Below are 22,806 nucleotides of genomic sequence, written 5' to 3'. Positions count from 1 at the left end.
AGCTGAGGGCTGGGGTGGTAGGATCTGACATCCTCCGGGAGCCATTTGTCCCAAGCTTGCAGCTGTCCCCGGAGGACTTCACAGGTATTAGACACCTGGTTGTGTTTGTCAATGAACTTACCCTAGAAGTTGTGGTTTAGGAGGAGGGAAGGAAGGGACACAGGAAGGAGCCCTTGAGCTGTGTGCTATGATTGAGAAAGCACTTCATTCGAAACCAAGTCCAAGCACTCTACAAGGTGTTTTCCTGTGTTATCTAATTTAATCCTTCCAATAACCCTAGGAGATAGAAATTCCACTATTATCACCATTGACATATGGTGCTAATATGAAGACTCAAATTAAGTAACTTTCCCAAAGCCACACCCACAAACAGCTGCTCTATTCGACTCCAAATCCAGGATCTCCCAGGTGATCTGTGCTAATATCTCTTGGGAAAGTCATTTCTCCTCCCTGAATCTGTTTCTTCATCCCAAAGACGAAGAAGTGAAGTGAGATGCCTCTCAGGTCTCTTTCGGATACATAGTTTTATCCAAGGTTTGGCAAAACTGTAGCCCACAGGCTAAATCCAGTCAGCCAATTGTTTTTTGGTTTGGTTTTGCTGTGTTCTGCATTGCCAGGTGGATTTTTAACCACTGGATCACGAGTGAAGTCCATCCAATTGCTTTTGTAAGTAGCTTTATTGGTACAGAGCCACACAATTCATTTGTGTATTGTCTATGACAGCAGAATTGAGCAGTTGTGACGAGACTATAAGCCTCAAAAGCCTAAAATACTTACTAACACACTGATGTGCTCCGTCATGTCTGACCCTTTGTGACTCCATGGATGGTAGTCCACCCAGCTCCTCTGTCCATGGAATTTTCCAAGAAGGAATACTGGAGTGGGTTGCCATTTCCTACTCCAGGGGATCTTCCCAACCCAGGGATCGAACCCGAGTTTCTTGCATCTCCTGCACTGCAAGCAGATTCTTTACCAGTGTGTTACGATCCAGCCCTTTATGGAAAAAGTTTGCCCACTCCTGAAACATGCTCGCCTGTAAGTTTCAGTGGTAATAAACCATACACGACAAGTGGGAAGGAATGTATAGGGCCATGCAGAAACTGTAAACAAGAGGGCAGTAAGGAGGTGGCTGCCACTGTTTACATTTTACGCTTTGGAATTATATACTTTTTACTAAGTTATCATTTGGTCTTCCCCAGTACCTCAGACAGTGAAGAGTCTGCTTGAAATGCAGGAGACCAGAGTTCAATCCCTGGGTCAGGAAGATCACCTGGAGAAGGTAATGGCAACCCACTCCAGTATTCTTGCCTGGAAAAATCCCGTGGATGGAGGAGCCTGGTGGGCTACAATCCATGGGGTTGCAAAGAGTCAGACACGACTGAGCAGCTAACATGAACAGAGTTTTAATGTATAGCAACATCCACAAATCCTAAGTGAGTAGCCTGATGATGTATCCACCATCCTGATCAAGATAGAGAACTTTCCCAGCATCCCAGAAAGCTCCCTCATTACCCATCCCTGTGAATACATCCCCCAAAGTAACCTCAATTTTTTTAAGAGGACCATTGTAAAAGCCTTCATTGAATTTGTTACAGTGTTGCTTCTGTTTTATGTTTAGGTTTTTTTGACCACTGAGGCATGTGGGATCTTAGCTCTCCAACCAGGGATCAAATCTGCACCCTCTGTGTTGGAAGGCGAAGATTTAACCACTGGACCACCAGAGAAGTCCCAAGTAGCCTCAAATTTAACCTCTATCACCATGGATTAGTTTTTCCTGCTTTTTAACTTTATATAAATGGAGTCACACATGATATACCCATTTGGGTCTGGGAAAGGTATTTAGACTACTACTTCCTTGCTGACAACTAGAAAAATCAAGTATAAATAAGGACACAAAAATCACTCTTAGTGGTATTGTGGAGGAATGATTACTTGCTCATTTATTCAACAAGGTTTTATTGAGCATGTTTTTATGGATCAGACACCTCTCCGGACATTGAAGAGTAAGTCATGAGATGGTCTCCATCTTCTTGGAGTTTACTTTCCATGGTGTCCCATTTCTAGTACTACTCAGAATTCCAGCCTGAGCTCATGTATCATCTGCCCAAAAGTCTGGAAATGGACAACGTGGTCATTCTGGAATTTCAAATCATGGAAAAAACAGGGAACTTAAATGGCCATCTTTCAAAAGCAGAATCAGAGAAGGTGCCCAGCCAAGCCTTTTGGGGGAGGTGAAGAGTTACCCGGAAAAGAGTTTTGTATCCAGAGATGGCAACTCAGGCTCTAATGACACAGTCTAGAATGCTCTCTAGGCTGCAACACTGCTCTCTTAACAATAAGGCTTCCAACCACTTTCAGACTAGGATAGGGTGGTATTCATGCTTAACTCTAGAGATGCTTTCATTGTGAGGCTTTCTAGAGACTCTCCCGAATCAATGTGGAGAGGGGAGCATCGGAGAACAGAGAGGACTGGGTTCCCCCAGCTGTAAGCAAATCAGGGGAACCATGGAAAGTAGGAAGAAGACTGTGCACAAGCTCAGAAAGCAGGGTCACCTGGGCTGTGAAGTTACGGGGGAGACTGAGGCCATGGGAACCACAAGTGCCCTTCTGTGAAACTTCCAAGACGGTGCCCAGAAAACTTTCATAGACTAGTGAGCCAACTGGATTTTAAATTATCTTGGATCAGGGACTACATTTCCCCATAGAAAAATCTTGGGATGTGAACGAGTGGATTCATTGTTTGAGTAGAAGAACCTAATCTGTTCTCCTTAAATTCAGTAACTCAAAAAAGAAAAACAAAAGCCGGGAATAAAAGAGCCCCAGAAGACCAGCTGCCTTACTTCTTTGCATGTTTTCATGATGGGCTGTCTCTTTCTAAACATGTCAGACACTTGAACCTGCAGTTACCAACTCATTATTTTTTCACCGTCACAAAAACCCAGTAGAGTATTAGGATCATTTTCCACCTAAGGAAACTGAGGCTCAGACGCTTATGCAACGCAAGCTTATCCAAGTTGCACAGCTGGTTAAGTAGATTGCAGAACCCACATTTAGGTCTGTTTGATGCCAACATCTGTTCTCTATTCTCTGCTGTGGAATCACAGCAGAATGCCCTCTTTCAACTTCCCATCTCCCAACACAGTAAAACTGGAGCCCTTTCTCTTTCATCCTAAAGCCCTACTCAAAAATCCTGAGCCCCAATCTCAACCCTTCTTTAACTTATTACAGGAGCTCCAAGCCACCTCTTTAAAACGTCCTACATCGTCTTTTCCCAGTTCTTTAAAATGGGGCTACTGTCTCAGTCCATCATTACTTTATCCTTTGTGAAGCATAAACAAGAGTATTTCACTTATGTTCTGGCTTCCTCTGTTCGGAGGAAGCCTAACCAAAGTGCTTTTTGAGATAATTCATTTGGTGAGTGTTTGTGACCCACATCCCTAAGGACCCCCTGCTGGGATCCTTCCACTTTTTCTTTCTAAATTTCCATATGAAGAGATAGATAACGGGTCTGCCCACAGATCTATAGCTGCAGTTACTTGGTGAGCACCCATATTGCATCAGGTAGTATATACCGATACCTGAGCAAGAGAGTTACAGGAAGCTGCTGACTTTGACTAGCCAGATTACCTGGACATGCATAGGAAATTTCCCTGTGCTCTGGGCAACGTTCTGTGTGTTTCCATTGGCTGGGGTAGGGGGGAAGAATGGGTTTGCTGACACCTGAATTTTGAGAGATAAGGAAGTTTGAGAGTCAGACTGGGCACACAGCAGTCGGAACTACAAATCAAAGCTTTGTTGTTAAAAGGGAAGTGATGGCTGGTTTTTTAATGGGTTTTCCCAGCTAAACACAGAAACTGATCTTCATTACACTTGACTGCTTCTATCATGATAGCAAGTGAGGGACAGAGAAAAAGCGATTGTTCTCCAGGGACATTTACTCTGAACACTTCATTATCCCTGCTGAGGGAAGCTGGGGAGGCAAAAAATGTTCTCCCATTGGGCTGAACTGTGAGGGGCAAGGAGGTGCCATATGTCACAACAAACTCCAAGACAATAAGGTGAAATGAAGAGCCCTCGTTTCTATGAACTTCTTACCCCTTTCTCGGGGAAAGACACTGAGATGCTGTAAAGGTCACCCAGAGCTCCGTGCACACAACCACCCCTTTCTCGTGGGTGGTCCAGGAGTACAGAGCAAACCCTGTAATTTAAAAAGTCAACCTAGGTCCTTAGCGGGGCTTCCCTGGTGGCTCAGTGGTAAAGAATCCTCCTGCCAATGCAGCAGACATGGGTTCCATCCCTGAGTCGGGAAAAAATCCCCTGGAGAAGGAAATGGCTACCCACTCCAGTATTCTTGCCTGGGAAATCCCATGGACAGAGGAGCCTGGCAGGGCCACTGTCCATGGGATCGCAAAAGAGTAGGGCATGACTTAGGGACTAAATAACAACAACAGGCTCCTTAGCAGCCTGACTTGGATCAACAACATCTGGGCTTCAGCCCTGGTACCTGAACCAAGCAGACAGATCTGATGACCCTCCGCATTCCCACTCCTACTCCTGCTGAAATTCCCCTCTTCCTCCTAACTGTCTTTAAAAGGTGGGAAAGTGGGGAGACTTTGCTTAGAAGCTCCTTTGCAAATGCCCTGCTCATTCTGAATGTTTGTCCCTAAGCTCCCAGTCCCCCCCACGCCCAGCGCTGAATTTGCCTGGTTCTGAGAATCCTGAACCTCCCTAGGGCTAGATTTTACTACTAGGAACCGACTGCCTGCCTTCTCAGAAAAGTGTGAACACTGTTCCTGGAATACAGGGTTTCACAGGTGGGCTCACTCAGTGTACACAATGCCGCATCCTCTGGGCTTTAGGTTTCAGTATTTCTTAGGTGATGAACCTGAGGCTTAGAGAGGGGAAGGAGGTGTCCTCTGCCCCAGGAACTACGGGACTGTGAGCCATGGGTCCTAAAAAGCCCCCGCTACCCTGGATCTTCTGCAGGTCCAGGGCAGCCTGGAGTCGGGGCGCACCTCCTGCCTTCTTCCTCGCCTCTGAGCGCCTCCGTGAACTCCGATAGCGCTCAGAGGTTCCCGCCTTCCTTCCTGGGCCGGGCCGGCGTGAACAATCACTTCTGTCCCTCGCTGGCTTGGTCGGCCCCTTCCCAACTTGGCGTGGGAGTCGCCAGCCACCGCCGCCTTGACCTCGCGTCCACAGAGATCAGTCTCTGGCCCTGGGAACCGCTGTGTCCTGGAGCTGCGAATAAACCAGAAATCAGTGCGCCCAGAAGACGTGCGGCTTCAACTGCCCAGCCAACTTTCACTGGCAGAAAGGAGGCCCCTCAATCCCAGTTTTGCCCCGAACGCGCGCTTTGATATTCTGGGTTTTGAAGCCCGGGGGCCCGGACGCCCAGCTCCCCGCGGCTTGGCCGGGCTGGGTGCCGGTGCGGCCCCGCTGCACCCAGTTAGTCGGCGCCTCCTCTTCCCAAGGGTTCTCCCGGCCTCCTTCCCGCTGGCCTACGCTCTGGGACCGACAGTTCTGTAAATCCAAGCCGCCAGCCCCGGCGCCCGAAGGCCTGGGGTCGGCAGAGCGGTAACCCAGGTAGAACTCAGTGCCCGCCACCCACCCTGCATTCCACACTCACCCCCGCCCAACACGCCCCTCTTTCCCCAGGTCTCCGCGTCCACTCCCCTGCGGTCAGTTTCTTCCTCCGCCGGCCCGGCTCTCCGGGCCCACCGCTTGCAGGTTGGTCGGGACGCGTGCGAGAGTACCCCTCCTCCGTCTGCTTCTCCCAAGAGCACCCCAGCTTCCTCCAGCCCTCACCTGAGCCCCCGAGCGCAGTTTCTCCTTCTCTCCGGACTTAAAGCCGGACCCACAGCGGGTGGAAAAGTCCCGGCGCCTTGCACATCAGGCTGCAAGCTACTTGTTTAACGAGTCCAAAGGTCAGCTGAAGTTTGGCTGATAGACGGAAGCGGTACACGAATATCTTCAGACCCCCGGCGTGAATACCCTGGACCCTAGCATCCCGGCTCCCGGCTCGGGTCTCGGGCTCTCGGGTCTGCCTCTCACACTCTCACTCTCTCGGTTCCCCTCCCCCCGCGCCCCCCACCCCCACCCCACGCCGCCGACCATTTGCATCTTGCCGAAAGCCGGGCCCTCCCCGCTAATTTGCATATCTTATATGGCCTAATGGTGGCGATCATGGCAAGTTAGAAGTTTTCTGACTCCTCTCGGAGGAGACTCCGGGACCCCGGGGAGTAACAGGTGTCTGGAGGCTGAAGGGTGGGGGGGGTTCCTGGACTTGGGGTTCGCTTGTGAAACTCCCCTCCACCCTCCTCTCTCGCACCCACCCGCCCGCCCCCTCACCCCCTTCTTTCTCTGTCCTTGGAAAATGGTGTCCAAGCTCACGTCGCTCCAGCAAGAACTCCTGAGCGCCCTGCTGAGCTCCGGGGTCACCAAGGAGGTGTTGATCCAGGCCTTGGAGGAGTTGCTGCCGTCCCCGAGTTTCGGGGTAAAGCTGGAGACGCTGCCCCTGTCCCCTGGGAGCGGGGCCGAGCCGGACACCAAGCCGGTCTTCCACACTCTGACGAACGGCCACGCCAAGGGCCGCCTGTCCGGAGACGAGGGCTCCGAAGACGGGGACGACTATGACACCCCTCCCATCCTCAAGGAGCTGCAAGCGCTCAACACCGAAGAGGCGGCGGAGCAGCGGGCGGAGGTGGACCGGATGCTCAGGTAGGCGCGGGCCGAGGTGCGGAGGGGTGCGCCTGAACACCCGGAGCCCTGGGCCCCGTGGCTGAGCCACACGGCCCCCGACTGCTGTTGCCAAGCCTGGTTTCCACCAGAGAAGTCCCCGGGGGGGCGCTCCGCTTCTCTTCCAACACCTGGACCCCTCCCAGCCCCTCAATCGGACGGCCCGAGCCCCGAAACTTCGTGAATTCCTGCCCAGCCCAGCGCCCGGGACCGGCGGGGCCCTCCCGGCTGTGTTGGGGTTCGGCCTGGGAGAACCGAGCTTGCAGAGCCGTTGCCCACGCGGCCGAAGGTGCGAATGGGCGCAGTGAAACCTCGGCAATTCGCCGGTGCGGAGGCTCCAGGCCCGCAGCAACCCCAGGCCACAAGCAGTTCTCCCGGGGAGCCGCATCTGCGGAACCGGCCTGTGGAGCCGCGTCCTGCGGCTCTCCACAGAGGGACCGGGGGCTCCGGGGCAGGGATCTGGGGGGTGCCTTCTCCGATGGGCGCTCTCGTCTGCAGCGCCCGCGCAAGTCCCCGAGGTTATCTGGAATCCCCAAAGCCCGTTTAGATCTGCGAAAGGAAATGCTTGCACGTTGTCGGGTTGGAGTGGACTCGCAAGGGGCAATGAAACCGCGTCTCTAGCAAGCGAGGGATCAGTGCGTTCAAGCCTTGGGTTTGCGGTGGATTTGGTGGGAGAAAGGAGGGCGTTCCCGGATCTCGCCGCTGACACCCCGGCGTCCCCGAGGAATCCAGGCAGGCCGGTTGCCCGGCCGTCTGTCTCCCGGCCCCGGGTGGTTTGCTAAGCCTTTCTGAGCGGCCTAGGGCTTTGACAGCTTGTTACTAATTATCCAAGGAGCCGAGCGGTTCCCTTAGACCGCATGTCGCTCCCAGCCAGGCTACTCTGGGACCGAGACCCTCGTTTGGCCTCGGACCCTCAGCGCCGCAGTCCCCAGGCAAGGCCAGGACCGGAGTCGCGCCCAGGACCGGGGCAACCCGGGTCACCCGACCGCAGTGGCCGTTTGGGATGCGTTATGACCTTGCATTTGAATTTGCTACCTGGGGACCCGGCGGCTTACTCTCTAGCAAAACAATCAGGGGAATTTCTAGATTTTTTTTTTTTTTTCTAACTTCCCGAAAGTCTGTTGCTACAGTTAGTTCGTAGGGTTTGAGGTTCTTTCTTGCCTGGCGGGTTGCCCCCTTGGCGGCGGTTTCTCCCCCGCCCGGGCTAGGGGTGCAGGAAGGTGAGAGGGGTCAGAAGAGCGGCTGGGGCGCCGGGGCGGGCCGGAGATTGACCCCGGGCCGGGAGGAACCGCCGATGTCCGGCCGCCGGGCACCGGGGCCCGCGGGGCCTAGGCCCATCCGCCTGGCTGCAGGCACCCGCCTTCCAGCGGGGTTTTGGAAGAAGAACCTGGGGCGTCCCTCGGCACCCAGCCCCGCGCCGGGTTAGACGTGGCAGAGATGTAATATAAACTGAAGCACGTGGAGTTAGGGTGTTATTAATTTATTTCTATAAATCATCAACAGAAAGATACACAAAAAGTCGTGATTAGGTTGAACGGAGAGGCGGGTTATTCATTGGTGAAGTTGTAAACGCGGCTTCGAGAGGGAAGGAAAGGAGAAAGCGGACTCGCGAGGCTGTTCGCAGCTCCCAGCACACACACACCGGGCTGCCCGGCCCTCCCAGGAGAGCCCCCGCGCCGCCCCGCGCCTGACCCGGGCTGCCCCGGAGGTCGCCGACACCGCAGGCCGGGAGGGCACAGAGCCAGGCCCGGCCCTGGGCTCCGGACCTCAGCGCTCTTCGCTGCGCAGAGCTCCGGGCTCCAGGGGGCGGAGAGCCAGGCTAGAGGGCCCAAGACCCCCACGGGGGGCGGGGGTGGGGAACACACAGGCCGGGCCCTAAGGTTTCTCCTCCTTTCCCCAGCGGCTGCTAACTTCCCTCCCCCACCTTCAGGAGTGGTCAGACTTGATTAAAGTAATTTTTCAAGAAATCGCTAGCGGTCCCCAGGTCACTGCGCAGTTGGCTGCTACACGCCAGAGGCGCGCACTCCCCTTTTGGTCCACACTGCTCCGCTAAGGCGGAAAGAAAAGAACAGGACAAGTCACTTTGGGGAGCGGCTGGCCGCTCTTTCCATCTCCAAAAAGAGAGAGAGACGGGGAAAGCGGGTCGGGGCTGCGCGCTGCCGGTTCCGGCCCCGGCTCTAGGCTGGCGCGCGCGGTGAAAAGTAGGAAAGTTGGTTGCTCCCCAAGAAGCCCCGGGGGAGGCTTCTTAACGAAGAAATCGCGGCGATCGGAGCCGGGGTCCAGGGCCTCTCGGTTCGTGGCATTGTTTGGAAAGGAGCGTGCTGGGCCGACGAGGCGGGCGCCGAGGTCGGGCGCTTGACACCTGCGCCCTGAGGACAATGCCGGGCGCCCTTCTCCCGATCTGTGTGTTTACCGGGCTTGCGAACCCCAGATCACTGGCTGTATTTTTAAATTTCAAAACGTAACCGACTCTTGGGGCCCTTCCCGGTGAATCCATGAGAATTCTGTGGTCAGAGCTATAAAGGTGTAACTACGCCATCTTATCCCCAGGCTTTAATGCGGGCTGAAAGATTTGCTATCATTTATATGGTTTCCCTGGCCTTTTGTTTTTTGTTTTAAACCTTTTCAGTCGTTAAGCTAATTCACTTTTTCCACGGAATTATTTGCTCTCGGAATATTACACTATTTCAGTTAGGTTTCTTAAACACACAAAATAAATACTAGTAAAAAATTTAAACAAAACCAAAAATGTTAAAGAATCTGTCAAAGCAGCATTACCTTTAAAAACCCAAATACTTTGTCTAACTTTGGAAGCTGTTGTTGATATCTGTTGAAGGTGTTTTTTTACCCTAAAAATACTGTGCAAGCATTTAGCAGAAATAAACTTTTAAAATGAGTGCTAATGTTTACACGGGCATGTTCAAAATGTTACATTACTTTCCTCTTACTCAAGGTGAATTATCCATATTTGAAATGGACGCAGTTCCTCATTTTTTGTTCCTGTTTTTACTTAAATATTGTTGTATTACTTGGAAGTACCTTTATAAATACTTGAGATATTAAGCTATATGTAATTTTGAGTTTGCATTTATCAAAAACATCTCTATCAAAACTTGTGTTCTCATAAATTTAATATCAAAGACTTGCTAAAATAATCCCAATTTTTCAAATGCTTACAAAAATCTGTTTAATTACTAGGTTAAAAAAATTCATGACACAAAGGTGATTGTCATGTTGACATAGACATCATCTAGAAATAATCACTTATTTCATCTTCACCTACATCTGGTGTTTTGCCCTCTGTTTTGCCCTCTGAAATTTTGCTTATTGTTACCTCTGAACCTAATTATTCCATTCATTTTTTTCATGTTTTATCAGGCTATTATATACATCAACCGTAAGGGGATGCTGGGGTTTTTTAAGTTAATGATGTAGCTGCCTTAAACAAATAATATATATGGATCTATTGTTTCATGAATATCTTTGTTCTATATTGTGCACTCTTCTCTTAATTTTTGTTTTCAATTAGATTGCTCACTTTTCAATATGCAAGAAAAGATATTGGCAAAGTTGAAAACGTTTGGAATAAATTAAGAGGCACTAATACAGTGTTCTAAAGAAGTTTTTTTCCATTACCTGTGTTTATGAATGAAATGAACTTAAATGAAAAGTTTAAGTTCTTACCCCAAGCTTGAAATTTATGAGAAAGATTAACTTCCCGACACTCTTACCCTATCCAAGGAGACATGTAAGAATATAGAAAGAGAGTGGCATTTGGAATCATTCACATCTTATTCAGAAATGGAAATTATCCGTCTGTCTGTGTGGTCTTATTTGGGAGGCGGGGCTGTGAAGAATTTTTTGTTTTAATTTTATTTGCCTCACGTCAGTGCAGTGATTCCTCAGCCCCCCAGGAGAGGAACATCATTTCTTAAAAGTTTTCTGAAACTCTGAAAACTGTTTAATATTTGGCTAAGACGTCCTCCTTGCTTCTCCGGAGGTGGTCACTTATGTTTTACTGCCATTTTTTACGCAACAAGTGGAGACGCCCATCCCAAAGGGAGGTGATGTGGAAGAAGTCCAGGTGAATCTAGAGATGCTGCCTCCTATTGTGGGGCTCAACCAGCCTAGTCACAAGCGAATGACACCTTTCCTTTAAAATCTCTCACATTCCAGGAAAGTGCAGGAAAGCAAAACAAACAAACAAACAAAAATGTAAAACAAAAACAAAAAGAAACACCCAGGAACTTTTCTTTCTGCTTCCAGAGAGAGAGAGTGCTGGGCTTGCTTTCCTATTACTGAAGCAAGGAAATCATCTTCCTCTTTATTCTCCCGATCTCAGTTGAAAGGGATGGAGTGCACTATATAGGAGCTTTCATCCCCTCTTTTGTCCAGGCTCTATTTCAGCCTCGCCTCTCTCCCCAGGATGTAACTTGGGCAGGAGGAGAAATAGGGGAAGGTCAGAGTTTTGCACAGAGTTTAAGGAAAACCTCTAGAAAGAGGATATTTGTCCCCGACCTCTTCCACCAGCATCCTAACCCTCTGCTTAATCTGTCTAGCGAGGACCCGTGGAGGGCTGCCAAAATGATCAAAGGCTACATGCAACAGCACAACATCCCTCAAAGGGAAGTAGTGGATGTCACCGGCCTGAACCAATCACACCTCTCCCAACATCTCAACAAAGGCACCCCCATGAAGACCCAGAAGCGCGCCGCCCTGTACACCTGGTACGTCCGAAAGCAGCGGGAGATCCTCCGACGTAAGTGCTTTCAACCGGCCTCTGCCTCAGCCAAGACTGACCTTTGCCCTAACTCTGACCCCTGTGCGATGCCTCAGTTTCCTTCTCATCAACAAGGTCTGCGTGGCACTTGGCAACTATAAGGAAGCTGTCAGGTGGATTTGATGCCCTGCAATGAGTTGGCTTATGTCATTTTCTTCTCCCGAGATGCCCTAGTCCCTAGCCAGTCGATTTGACAAGCCCATCGGTGTGTGTAGCACACCTTGAATATTTTGGTCCCTGCTTGCAACATCTTTCTCTTTGAAACCAAGTAGGTAACAGCAGAATATTGAACCCAAAGTAAGCCAAGCATCTTCTCGCCTTGATCCATGACCATGGATCAGACTTTCCAAGGAAGACATTTAGTAGCAATCAATAATATCAATCACTGTTATTATTATTTTCCTTCTCTCTTGAAGAGTATAAAAAATAGAAGGCATTCGTACCTATAGATATGTTAGGACCTTGACCCTGTTGTTTGGGAGGATGGGGTGGGGGGCGGGTACAACTGAGTTCTGAAGCAACTTAAGATGCTTACTCATATTTACCAAAGTCGGTAGAGCTTTGAGACCCCAGCTGGTGAGCCTGTCAGAGGAAGAATCTGCTTCTGGCTAAGGCAGGACTCAGTAAAAGCATCTGCATCTGCAACTCTGAGTGACGAATTCTTATCCTTCCCATTGTCTTTCCCAAATTTCCTTTCTGTCCCAAGGTTTCTTCCACACAATAACCCTGAGAGATTTTTGTTTGGAAGGCTAGGGAAGTTTGAACTGCATTTGAATGATAAGAGTATCAGTGACCTAGTGTTTTTATTTTAGGAAAAGTGTACTTTTACATTATATTTTGATTATTTCAATCCAGCCCTTTTTCTAGGAAAATTTTATGTAAGTTTTCGCTCTTCCCACATACTCTCCTCTGGGCTGTGGGCTTCTCTGTCTTTGTTCAGATATGAGTTTCCACCACTTTCTGGGCTGAGTTTTTCCCCTCTTACTAGAGGACTACTTTTAAAAATCACTCTTGTTTTCTGTCACACACTGCCCTGAAGTGATGGTTTCAGTATTTATTGTCTCAATGTCCATGGGCTGGAAAGGCCTTCAAAATGCAAGGAAAGGGTTAGGGGTTCAACTTATATTGCAGTGATTTGCTCTTTTGCTGGGAGCGTTAGATAAGTTGGAGCTTCCCTGGTGGTTAGATAAGTAGGTTATAAGAAACACAGTGAGAGGAAGAGACCCCTTTTAAACTCTGTGATGATCCACCATCCATGGTGACTATGTCTTTAAGAATTTGTGTGTCTGACATGAAGCAACTCTCTGTAATTCCTGTAAAGCCCAAGAAAAATCTTCAGGAGCCATAGTCTCCCAAAGGCCAGAGAACCCGTGGGATGCGCTTTCACTCCAATCCAAGCCTCAGGCATCATCTCCCATTTGAGTTGCCTCTCTGTGTTCTGTGGGATTTCCCTCAGAAAGATGGAGGCAGGAAAGATCAACCAAAAACTTCTAAAAGATAGAAGTCCCAGAAAGGTTCTCAAGATGCTTGAGAATGACATTTTGCAAAAATGTATGACCATCTCTGCAAAGGATTTTTCAATTATTGTTATTATTGTTTTAAAGTCCCATGAGACAGAAAGCTTAAGAAGCATCCCTTCATTCTGTAAATATTATATGGGCACCACAGAGTCAGACACAACTGAAGCGACTTAGCAGCAGCAGCAGCATGAGGTGCCAAGCACTTGCTGGCCTGTGAGATACACAGGTTCTTTTCTCCAGGGGCTTACAACCTAGTGAGGAAGATGAGATGTTTGAATAAATAATGACAGCTTTCTAAAAGCTGTTATAAAAGTGTACGCAAAGGACAGCCAGAGGAATTGCTAAATTGCCTAGAGACATCTTGGAGGGCTTCCTGGAGGAGGTGTCATTTGAACCAATTCTTGAAGGTTAAATACAAAATATACTAGCACCGGATAAAAAATAGGAAGAGAGGTGAATAAAAGAAGGACACAAGTGGACAAGTGACAAGTAGTAAGAGAAAATCGGGAGAATAAAAAACACACATGATAACAAATTTTCATAAGAAGCTAAAAGTAATAAGTGGTAATATTCATGAGCCTATCTTCACAGATAGAATCTCCTTGTCCAGACTGGCTCTTGAGCCTATAAAGAAGTTACTGATGCCATCTTCTCCAAGTTAATTTTTATGGGCAACAAACATTTTCTGTGCACCGCCCCCCTGCCCTCCTGCCATTAATCTGGAAAGAAGTAGGGGAGAGTTGGTGGTGGGTGGAGAATGTGTGGGAGTCTGGTTCTTCAAAAAGGGCAGCCAACAGCCAGAGGCGGCCCCTACCCTGTGGGCAGCTGCGAGTGCGTCTCACACCCACCACAGGCAGAACTTCAGGAGTAGGTTCTGTGACCTGCATCCAAGGCCAGTTGGAAGGTTTTCTGGGTGTGTGCTTTGGGTTTGTTTTTAGTGAGAGGTGATGTATATGGGGCATCACCATCAAGGGTTGTGAGTTCAGTGTCTACAGGCTAGGTTCACATCCTGGCTCCTGCCCATGCCTCTAATGGGTCTGAACCTCAAATTTCTTCATGGAGATAACAATTCTTCTAAGAGAGGTGTGAGAGTTAGTTGAAGGGATACATTTGGAGGACTTTGTATAATAACCTCACTGTAGAAATGGTTCATTACACGTTCACTGTGATGACAGGTCATCTCTTCACATCAAATGAGGAACCTTGTATTGACCCTGGGTCCTTGCGATTATCTGTAGTGGCTTTGGCTGTTATTCACGACAACTCCACAGGACCACAGGGAGGAGAGGAGACACTGAGACATACATCCACTGAGCAGGGGACTTCCTTCTCCCCGCTCTGATTGTCCCAAACTCCCTGCACTTAGATGGCTGCTGTGAAGACCAAATAATACAGGAACTGTAAAAGCACTTTGAAAAGTAGAACTTCCCTGGGAATTTGGATGACCATCATTGTCGTCACCATCATCCTGACCAGAGGCATATGTTCTAGAAGACTCTTTAGGGCCCTTAAGTCCTCACCAGGCCCATTCCATAGGCAGAGAAGCCAAGGGACCAGGAATTGCAGAACTTGGCTGGGACCCTCACTATCCCATGGAGTCAGTGACTTCCTGCTAGTAGATGTGGCAGAGACACTCTTAGGTATCTAAAGGAATTATTGGGAACCAGTGAAAACAGAGCCCAAAGTGGCCTGAGAGTCTTCCAAAGTGGATGGGGCTCCAATCAAGGGTTCCAGTGACATGTTCTGTCTGTCTACCAAGGACACAGCTCGTTAACTCGGCTGATCAACAACTAATTAAACAAAGGCCAGCACTACTTGTATCCGGGGTCTAGGCTTGTTAGGGACCCACCACTACTTGATGGGCCAAAATGGAAACGGATCTTTAGATCTTAGCAAGTTCCCTATTGCTGGAGGTAGGTAGGTGGAAGGCCGCACGCTAGGGTGTTATGCAGAGGATTCAAGCTGTGGCCTGACTTTGGACCTTGAGAGTTTTCTGAGACGTGCAGAAAGGACTCCAGGAACCAAGAAAGAAAAACATCAAGGTCCAGAACACGGGGACCAGGAGTTAGGAAATGAATCTGTTTTGGGTTCTTGCTCAGCAGGGTGCTTGGCCTCTCTGCTTGGTCATCTGTAAAATGGAGTTAATACCATGATGAACTCTGCTTCATGCAGATGTAAGGAAGAGAACAAGGAGGCTGCCTCTTTCATGAGTAAATATCAAATCTCATTGCAGCCACAGAGGCTAGGGGATCACCACTGGGTGATTTGTCATCTTTCATTCATTCAATCAAAATATATTGAGGGTCATGATATGCCTGGGTCCTGGGAATTGGACTGTCAGGGGGCTCCATACCATCTATATTTACTTGTCTCCAATTCTTAAAACACCATTCTTAAGAAAGTCCTGAGTTTGCCATCTCTTGTACTTCCCATCTTTCAAATGTGTGGGCAGGTGTGTAAGACTTTTCCCTCTTGGGCTGTTCTCCTCATAAATGGACCCCTGAACACACACACACATCATTGCCTTTGAGATGATTGAGCTCTAAAGAGCTGCTGCTTCTTTTTCCAATACAAAGGTCCAGTTATATTTATTTCAAAGCAGTAGTCAAAAGGTTTGGGGTTTGCGGTTTTTCAAAGAGCATAACATAATGTGGATCCCTAGGATCTATGAGTAGAGAGAGCTATTTTCAGCCTCTGAACATTTTGTCTAAGTGCAAGCTGTACCTTTTAGTATTTTTCCCTCTAGACCTGAGACTTGGTGGAACTCATCTCCTTGACATCAAAACACAAGACTTCAGGATTCAGAGTGTTGCTTCATGTCTGAGAGCCAGTGAGCCAATGAAATAATAGTAATAATAAATTGTCCTGAGAACAATGGTCAGCCACGTTTGAGCTCCTCCAAAGAAAGGAAAGGGGTTGGTTTTGGTGGAGCCAACAGAAATGAGCAGTGAGGGGCCTGGGGTGAGCCTGCTCCCACCCCTGTATTCCCACCTATAGTTAACAGCAGACCCCCAAAGCTCAGGGGAGAGACATAAAGGTATTTTTGTCCATTGATCTGTCTGTCTGTCTGTCTGTCTACCTGCTGAGTGAAGGCTACAGACCCTATCAAATCTACTCCTTTCTCTTTTCAGAATTCAACCAGACAGTCCAGAGTTCTGGAAATTTGACAGACAAAAGCAGTCAGGATCAGCTGCTGTTTCTCTTTCCAGAGTTCAGTCAACAGAGCCAGGGGCCTGGGCAGTCCGATGACGCCTGCTCTGAGCCCACCAACAAGAAGATGCGTCGCAACCGGTTCAAATGGGGGCCCGCGTCCCAGCAAATCTTGTACCAGGCCTACGACCGGCAAAAGAACCCCAGCAAGGAAGAGAGGGAGGCCTTAGTGGAGGAGTGTAACAGGTAACGCCACCGGAAGCTCCCCCAGAGCAGGCGGGCGAGCACAGGGGCCTGAGCTCCACCCCTCGGTCCTGGAAGGTTGAGACGCTAGTGGTGCTGTGCTGAGTCGCTCAATCGTGTCCGACTCTTTGCCACCCCGTGGACCATAGCCCGCCAAGCTCCTCTATCCATGGGGAATCTCCAGGCAAGAATACTGGAGTGGGTTGGCATGCCCTCCTCTAGGGGATCTTCCCAACCCAGGGATTGAACCCAGGTCTCCCACATTGCAGGCAGATTCCTTACCGTCTGAGCCACCTGGGAAGCCTACTTATCCAGCTAAATGTGGCTAAATCGGGCTTTCACAAAGTGTGTCCCACAGAACCCTCATTTCAAGTCATTAATAAATCAGTCTAAGAACCATCATCTGCGTAACTTTCTCTTAGGGGGTCACAACGTGCATTCCTATATTAAAGGCTCTGAGAAGTCCTGCAGTCAAGAAACACACTTCACTTTGCTGAACTGATTGTTAACCAGGGGATGTCTTTCTGTGGCATAGCCCTATGAACTGTTATCCCAGGGAATGATGGAGAATGATGGTCTAAAATATGCCAATGAAGGGAGAATCATGCGTTTGATCCCCCTACAGACCAAGGGAAAGCTATTCCTTAGCCATAGACTGGCTTTGGACGAGACCAAATGTTGGTTCAAAGGGAAACTTAGCAAGAGAGCAAGAATTGGTCAGAATTCCCTCCACTCTGCCCACACTGATTAGAGTTGTTTTTGTAGAGTTCATTTGTTTTTAATGACATGGCATTTTTTTTAAGCTTTTATTTTGTATTGGGGTATAGCCGATTAACAAACAACGTTGTGATGATTCAGGTGAACAGTGAAGGGACTCAGCCACGCATATATACGTGTATCCATTCTCCCCCAAATCCCCTCCCACCCAGGCTGTCACATTTTAAAGAAAACTATTAGAAAATCCTCTATATATCCTTTAGCTTCATTCTTGCCCCATCTGCTCTGATTCCAACCTTCACTTTTTAAAAAATCTGCTCTTTGCTTTGGCTAAGACCTGTGTGTTCTCTCTGTCTCTGGGCTGGACCAGCTCTGGCAGGGAGATGATGCAGCTAGGGAAGTCTGGCAGGGGCCTGGGGAGATGAAACCATCTGCCCAGATGTGTCACAGAGTCCTCAGCTGTGCTCTGGCCCCCACTGATGAGAGGGAAGCCCCCCAGTATCCAGTGGTGTCTAAGAATCTCTCTCACGACTGGCCCTGGGGTTTCCTCAGCGATGATGACTGGAGACCAGCTGTCTCTGCTGTGTCCTCATTTATACCTCACCCAGCCTGCCCTTTGGAAGGAATTCCTATTATGTGACTAAGGGATCTGGCTTCCATGGCACCTTTGTGGGGTGTCCAAACCCTGGAAGACCAGAAGTCCGTTCAGAGTGCTATGGAGGGGCTCAGACTAGGCCAGCAAACGAAATGGTCTTTTGTAGGACAGGAAAAATAGTCACATACGGTGTCAGGAGGCTCACCTGGACCTTCCGCCTGAGATGCCTGTCCCTCACCTTCCTCTCTTGTTCAGGAGCCACACCAAAGGCTAAGCCCCAGACTTCTGGGGCAGTGAGCCTGCTCAGAACCTGTGTTCCACACTGCTCCAGCCATCCAGCCATCTCATCAGATAACTACCCAGGCTGGCCATTTCTCAGGCTTCCAGTACTCTATCCTTGAACGCTTCACACTCCTTGCCATCACCTACCCCCCGCTCCATGATAGTATGCATATGTGCTCAGTCACTCACTCGTGTCCAACTCTTTGTGACCCCATGGACTGTATGTTACCTCGCTAGGCTCCTCTGTCCATGGGATTTCCCAGGCAGTAATACTAGAGTGACTTGTCATTCCCTTCTCCCAGGGATCTTCCTGACCCAGAGATCGAACCTGAGTCTCCTATCTGACAGGCAGATTCTTTGACCACTGAGCCACCAGGGAAGCCCCCCGCTATCGTGTACCTGGGGCCAAATGCCAGGGGGCCTCCCCACCGACCACCCTCACTTACCGTCTCCCCTCTCTCCTATTCTCAGGGCAGAATGTTTGCAGCGAGGCGTCTCCCCCTCCAAAGCCCACGGCCTGGGCTCCAACCTGGTCACTGAGGTCCGCGTCTACAACTGGTTCGCAAACCGCAGGAAGGAGGAGGCGTTCCGGCAGAAGCTGGCCATGGACGCCTACAGCTCCAGCCAGACGCATGGCCTGAACACCCTGCTCTCCCATGGCTCCCCCCACCACCAGCCCAGCACCTCCCCTCCAAACAAGCTGCCAGGTAAGCAGGGCCCAGCCCCACCGCTTGGCAGCCTGACCTTCTGGCTTCTCCCCCAGGGGTCTCATGATGTCTCAGAAAAGGAAATGCTTTGGGACGGTCCTAGGGCTGACTTCCTTCTTCTGCTGAACAGTTCTCATGAGAGTTGCATGTAGCCATGGTCAGATTTCCTCTGCATCCTTGCTCAGCCTCCAGGGAGCCCTGCTCCCCGTTCTTCTCCAGGCTCTTTTCTTCTGTGTGAGTGTGGGTGTTGGGGCGGGGGGCGGGGGGGGGGTGCTGCTGACTCAGCAGGTCAGGGCCGCCGCCGGATGAGATGGAGCAGCCTGTCTTGTCGGTGTGCCGGGTCCACACCGCCGGCAGAGGGGTCGCCCGTTCATGTGCATCCCCAGGGCTCTGTCCAGCTGCAGCAGGAGTCGTCCAGGGGCCTCTGGGCAAGGACCCCTCTGCTTGGGGACATCTGTGTGCTCCCAGAGTTAGGGTAGGGTTGGTCACATGAAACCTTGGCAGTGATGAGTTGGTCAAAATCGGCTGAGTACCTACTGTGTGCTGTGTGTGCCAGGCCCCGCCCGGCCTGGGTGAGGATGCCCCTGTTCTGGGGCGTGGGCTTGTCAGGACAGAATCCCACACCTTCCTTCCTGGTGGGAGACCACCCCCATGTGCTGAGGGCCATGTGGGTCCTTCTGGGAAAGCTGGCTTCTTCCCAGTGTGATGAGTTTACTGAGGTTGGCGTGGTGTCGGTGTAGACAGAGCGTGGTACGGTCTACTGCCTGCTCGGGGAGGGGTTTGCAGACGGAGTCGAGCGCCACTTCAACTCTGGGGATGGTTCTAAACTGCTCTGCACCCTCACCAGCTGGTTGCCCTTCTGCTGGGAGAGGCCTGAGACCGGGGACCTGACCTGAGTGCCAGGGGCACTGGCTCGGAGCCCCGACCTGGTCCATCTGCAAGCATCCATTCTGCACTGTGCCCCCACCCTCCACACCGCAGGCATGACCTCCTCAGGGGTCTCTGTCCAGCGTGAAGCCTGGGCCAGGGAGGGGCACTTTTCTGGGTGCTGTTGCCACCGAAGGGAAGAGCTCAGCCACATAGGAAGAAAGTTGGGGTCACTCCTGAGAGGCAGAGAAGCCTGCAGATGATCACTGGCCTGATGGCAAAGTAATGCAGCCCCTCTGCGGTAGTAATCCACAGAGCTGGAGCTGAGAGCTGCGGGGGGCGTGGCTGGGGCAAGGGGCGTTATTGAGAAGACAATGGCCATTGTGCTGGGACCTGTGATCTCCACACCAAAGTCAGGGAGCCTGCAAGCCAAACAAAGGCCCAGTGGCTTTCTGACAAGCTGGGGTTGTGGTGAGGTCACCACGGGGTCGTCGGCTTAGGCATTCTGTATAGTGGCAGGAGACCCAGAGAGGCGGGGCTGGAGGGGCCAGAGCAGGTACTAGGGCCTGGGCAGAGGGCCGGGCAGCACAGCCAAGACACCACCGATCGATCAGCCTCAGAAGGCACGTTCCACTGGACGTGGATTCTCCGGAGTCCCCGGAAGTTGAGACCGTGTTACATATCAGGGAATGTTAGAACTGGGAGGTACTCGGAAGAAGGAAATTGAGGCCCAGGAAAAGGTAGTAACTTTGCAGAGTTCCCCAAGGTGATGGTAGTGGAACAAGGACTAGAACCCAGGGCTGTAGAATCCCACCCTGTGCCTGCCTACAGCACAGACAGGCTGAGTGCGGGCACCAAGCTAGTGATGAGTAAGACACACACCCCTGCCCCTGGGGGCCTCTGGGCTAGTTGGGAGGCTGGCGTGGAGAACTGCCAGGGATCAAGTTTATCTTTGAGAGTTTTGTGCCCCTTTGTAGGGAGGAGCTGCTATTTATGGAACAATAATTATGGGCCACTGTATATTTTTAGTGCCTACCTTTCTCTCTGCCTGAATTTTAACTCAGTTCATCATGATGGTCCACACCCACCAGGGACTGATTCTCTGGACTTAGTTTTGAATCCTGGTTCTAACCCTCATAACCTGCAGCGCGGCCAGTTCATAGAATTTCTTTCTGAGTTTCCTGTCTGTGAAATGGAGATAGGGTACCTAGCACCTGCGGTCCATGTGAGAATTCAATGAGAGACTGTGTGAACAGCATCTTTCCCAGTAAACCATAACTGTTTTGTTGTTGTTAGTCGCTGTTGTGTCTGACTCTTTTGCGACCCCATGGACTGTAGCCCGCCAGGCTCCTCTGTTCATGGGATTTCCCAGGCAAGAATACTGGAGTGGATTGCCATTTCCTTCTCCAGGGCATCTTCCCAACCCAGGGATCGAACCCACATCTCCTGCATTGGCAGGAGGATTCTTTATCACTGACCCACCAGGAAAGCCCAAACCATAATTACTGTCACCATTGTCGTTATCGGACTTCCCTGGTGGCTCAGACAGTAAAGCTTCTGTCTACAATGCGGGAGACTCGAGTTCAAGCCCTAGGTTGGGAAGATCCCCTGGAGAAGGAAATGGCAATCCACTCCAGTATTATTGCCTGGAAAATCCCATGGACAGAGGAGCCTGGTAGGCTACAGTCTATGGGGTCACAAAGAGTCGGACACAACTGAGTGACTTCACTTTCACTTTATCATTATCACAGAAAGCTAAACAAGTGGTCATGGCAAGAGTCAGTTCAGTTCAATTGCTCAGCCGTGTCCAATTCTGTGACCCCATGGGCTGTAGCACAGGAGGCTTCCCTGTTCATCACCAACTCACAGAGCTTGCTCAAACTCATGTCTATCAAGTCAGTGATGCCATCCAACCATCTCATCCTTTGTCATCCCCTTCTCCTCCCACCTTCAATCTTTCCCAGCATCAGGGTCTTTTCCAATGAGTCAGTTCTTCGCATCAGGTGGCCAAAGTACTGGAGTTTCAGCTTCAGCATCAGTCCTTCCAATGAATATTCAGGACTGATCTCCTTTAGGATTGACTGGTTGGATCTCCTTGCAGTCCAAGGGACTCTCAAGAGTCTTCTCCAACACCACAGTTCAAAACCATCAATTCTTCTTTAGAATTGATGTTCAGCTTTCTTTATAGTCCAACTCTCACACCCATACATGACTACTGGAAAAACCATAGCTTTGAGTGTAGGACCTTTGTTGGCAAAATAATGTCTCTGCTTTTTAATATGCTATCTAGGTTGGTCGTGGCTTTTCTGCCATAGCTTTTCAAGCCTCTTTTGTGACAGGCAGCAGGAATCTATTTCCTTTTCAGTTTCACAGATTGGGGCCTTATTGCTAAGAGACAGTGAAATGTTCTGGCCCTGAGGCTGGGGTATAGGATGCTACATCCCAGGAAGCGTCCCTGTCATCAGCTCCCAGGGTGGGCAGCACATGAGCTGTGACCGTCTCCTGGGAAGTGTGCCCAGGGCCACCCAGATGACAGGCTGAAGCCCAGCACTTGGGGAAGTTTTGGTCTGCATTCCTCATGATATGCTTACTTCCCATCATGGTCCCTGCAACCAAGGTATGGTCTCTAACCAAGCCCCAAACATACCTGGATGCAGAAAAGAGCTCTACAGTGGCCAAGGAGAAACGAACATCCAGACTCAAGACTCACAACTTGAGTTGCGAGTCCCCATCCCCGAGCCCCCACCTTCTCCCCTCTTTCCCCTCCAAATCCCAATCCTCGAGCCAGGAGGACAGGAGGCACCTCGAGACGCATCTTCCCTTGACCCTTCTCCCTGGGGAGGAGAGCATCTGTTCTGTACCTGAGCCCCCGCCCTCCTGGCCACGCTGACAGCGCTGTGGCCCCACCTGCCCATGGTGACCACAGCGTGACCCTGGCCCTGGAATGTCCGGCACAATAGGAGTGGCAGGAGGAGCCCTTTGCCTCTGTCAGCGGCTGATTGGTTACAAGGTGCCCTACAAACACATGGTCAGCAGAATCAGCTGTTTTCAGCGTTGCCCCTCCCGGCTTTACAATCACACGCCAGCATGCAGCCCAGGGTTGTCATGGCTTTGTGTCCCTCATGCATGCTTAATTGACAATTAAGTTGGGGCTTTGAACAAGCCTGGCTGCCTCTGATGGGCCTTCATCTTTCCAGGGAGTGTCACAGG

General features: G+C 50.3%; 1 protein-coding gene and 1 long non-coding RNA gene across 6 annotated transcripts in view; one reads left to right on the top strand and one right to left on the bottom strand.

Moving 5' to 3' along the window:
* Window positions 1-1,912: 1,912 nt before the first annotated feature.
* Window positions 1,913-6,086, bottom strand: LOC133231765 (uncharacterized). Its single transcript, XR_009731230.1, has 2 exons — window positions 5,806-6,086; window positions 1,913-5,238 (listed from the first exon to the last, which is right to left on the bottom strand). It is a non-coding gene; the product is annotated as an uncharacterized LOC133231765 (long non-coding RNA).
* Window positions 6,087-6,156: 70 nt separating this feature from the next.
* HNF1B (HNF1 homeobox B) overlaps window positions 6,157-22,806 on the top strand; it is a 61,594-nt gene continuing 44,944 nt past the window's right edge. For 2 of the 5 annotated variants that reach the window (XM_061390324.1, XM_061390322.1), the window contains exons 1-4: window positions 6,202-6,717; window positions 11,295-11,494; window positions 16,245-16,431; window positions 18,494-18,729. In XM_061390324.1, the coding sequence (XP_061246308.1) occupies window positions 6,374-6,717; window positions 11,295-11,494; window positions 16,245-16,431; window positions 18,494-18,729 (967 nt within the window). In that variant the 5' untranslated portion in view covers window positions 6,202-6,373. Of the gene's footprint in view, window positions 6,718-11,294; window positions 11,495-16,166; window positions 16,432-18,493; window positions 18,730-22,806 lie in introns of all 5 variants that reach the window. The other 3 variants (XM_061390325.1, XM_061390321.1, XM_061390320.1) reach the window with 3 other exon arrangements.

This window comes from Bos javanicus, chromosome 19 (genome assembly GCF_032452875.1).
Source record: "Bos javanicus breed banteng chromosome 19, ARS-OSU_banteng_1.0, whole genome shotgun sequence".
In the NCBI taxonomy this organism is placed as follows: Eukaryota; Metazoa; Chordata; class Mammalia; order Artiodactyla; family Bovidae; genus Bos; species Bos javanicus.
Note: the sequence above shows the minus strand (reverse complement) of the source record. Positions and strands in the feature narration are given on the sequence as shown.